We start from the raw sequence: 2,665 nt of genomic DNA, 5'->3' as shown, positions 1-2,665 counted from the left end.
AAAAAAAATTCCAGAATAGTTTATTCACTCATTCAACAGATATTTACTGAGCTCCTATTTGTGCTAAACACTGTTCTAAATACTCAGAATACACAGCACTGAAGAAAAAGAGGTAAGTTCCAAATGGGGAGCATAAACAAATAAAAATGTAACTTCAGGTGGAGATAAGGCTATGAAGGAAAAAAAGCCATATGGGAGGAGAAAGTGATCGGGGTAATACTGACATTTTAAAAAAGACACTGGGGGCTGTGTGGAGAAACGCTGCAGAGAAGCAGAAGCAAGATACTGCACCATGCCAGCCAGGAGATAATGGCAGCATGAACTAGAGCAGACTGGTTGTATTTCCAAATATAATCCAATAAGTATGGTAAGAGTAGGAAACCTAAGTTTTACATTTATATAATGAAAAAACCTTGCCCTGATTACCTGTTGAAGATATTGTCCTTGTTCACCCTTCTCCGCAAACTGTGGGAAAGCCATGTGCAAAAATTGTAGGAGAATAATGGGTGGAATACTAGAAGAAGTTTTATCCATGGAATCAAACAAATCTCTAAGGGCTTAAAAACAAAACAAACTTTGCCTTAGTAAAATTGTAACATATTTAATACATACTACTATAAATTCTTAATTAATACAAACAAAAACCTGCCTAATTTTTCTTGTGTATATTTTTGCAACTGCTGAACTCCTAATGAGAAAAAGAAAAATACTCATTTTTAAATCTTAAAGAACTCACCAGAAGATCTCATAACGAAATCACTAGGTAAAACAACTTCTGAGTCCTGCCCTTCTCTTTCTCCTTGCCAGCCTTTGTCTTCCCAAACAAAGCAGGGTGTATTAATTCAATACAGAGAACACATAACCTCTGTTCAGGTATCAGACATATACTCTTCTGCTACTCTACCATAATCAGGCCATCAGCTTACCACTTCCAACTCACCTTCCTTTAAACCTATAGTTGACTTCCACCTACTGAACGTCTGGATATTGAAATCTGGCTCCCTAAACACACTTCCTAACTCTACCAAACAGCTAAGAACCAAAATTAATTTGCCGCCTTCACAACCTTTCCCTTGCTCATCCCCAGTCACCAGCATAACTCTCATGGTCACGGTCTCAGCTGTGCTCTCAGAGTGCAGCACACTTCTCCTCTACTGGCTTCCTTGCTATCATACTTTGCCCTTACTTCATGTACAGCAAAACTCTATAATCGAGCTTATTTTGATTTGTACTGTTTCGTTAATACCCAAGATGCAAGATGTCATCTATCATTGTTATACAGACTGAATCCAGCAAATACCACAGCATCTCAGCACAAAGCAGGGGCTCAATAAAATGTTCCTGAACAACAACGAAAAAAAACTAAACACAATGTTTAAAAAATATTTTTGCAGGGCAGGCTGAAATTTGGCCATACTTACCAAGCTAATTATTTTTTAAACAGAAGCCTAAATTTTAATAATACTTTAAAGTACACACTACTCAAAGTAAAACAGATAATTTAAGACAATATATACCACCGACAGAGCATCTCAAAAGTATTTCATTAGTTTGAAAGATAAAGGTCAAGAAACACAATCTAGATTAAAAGAGACTAATAAGACATGAGAACAACTAAACACAATGTGTGATCCTAAATTGAATCCTGAAGCAGGAAAAAAAAATTTTTTTAGGGAGAATATTGGGACAATTGGCAACAGAATAAAGTCTGTATTTCAGAGTATCAAACCAAACAGTGTTAAACTCCCAGATTTAGAAAATCAGTTAATTGTCTTGTGGTTATGAATGCCCTTATTCTTAGGAAAGACATACTAAAATATTCAAGAATAAAAGACATAGTATCTGGCACCTTATTCTAAAATGGTTCAGAAAAAAATTATATGTATCGTAGAGAAAAGAGAAACCAAATGTGATCAAATGTTAATATTTGGTAAAATCTTGCAACTTTTCTGTAAATTTAAATTTATTTCAAAATAAAAAATTAAAAAGTCAAGAAGTAAAAATGTAAAGAACAGTATTTTTCATTCCACCAATACTATAAGACTACTATATGATGCTGAAGAAATTGTTGAAATTCTGAGTTACTCTTACATACAAGCAATCAAATAAACTAGATACAAATGATCACATTTTTCTCATTACAACCATCATTTCAACAAATAAATCTACTTTCAGGAAAAAAGATTAGAGTAAAATCTCTCTAACTCCAAATGACACAAAGAAGCCTGTTTATGATATTAAAAATTAATGGTTGACCAGAATGATATACCACTTTATACCCCTAGGAGAGTATAGCTAAGTGTTGGAAAGGATATGGAGAAATTGGAACCCTTGTACCCTTCTGGTAGGAATCTAATATGGTGCAGCTACTTTGGAAAACAGTCTGCCAGCTCCTCAAAAGGTTAAATGTAAAGTTACCATATGACCCAGCAATTCCACTCCTAGATATATACCCAAGAGACATAAAAGCATTCATCTATAAAAAGACTTGTACCCAAATGTTATCAGTATTTATAATAGCCAAAAAGTGGAAACAACCCAAATGTCCATCAATGATAAATGGATAAATGAAATGTGGCATGTCCATATATAATGGAATCTTACTTAGTAAAAAAAGAACAAAGAACATGCTACATTAATGTGGATGAACCTTGAATACATATGC

At 34.1% G+C, this 2,665-nt stretch overlaps 1 protein-coding gene across 1 annotated transcript in view; it reads right to left on the bottom strand.

Annotated features, from left to right (window-relative positions):
* USP14 (ubiquitin specific peptidase 14 (tRNA-guanine transglycosylase)) overlaps window positions 1-2,665 on the bottom strand; it is a 41,435-nt gene that overhangs the window by 21,928 nt on the left and 16,842 nt on the right. Inside the window, 1 exon segment of the mRNA XM_008575711.1 lies at window positions 383-557. Coding sequence (XP_008573933.1) covers window positions 383-557 — 175 coding nt within the window.

Source organism: Galeopterus variegatus, unplaced genomic scaffold (assembly GCF_000696425.1).
Source record: "Galeopterus variegatus unplaced genomic scaffold, G_variegatus-3.0.2 Scaffold1225, whole genome shotgun sequence".
Taxonomy (NCBI): domain Eukaryota; kingdom Metazoa; phylum Chordata; class Mammalia; order Dermoptera; family Cynocephalidae; genus Galeopterus; species Galeopterus variegatus.
The sequence above is the reverse complement of the archived record's forward strand: the minus strand, read 5'-3'. Positions and strand labels throughout refer to the sequence as shown.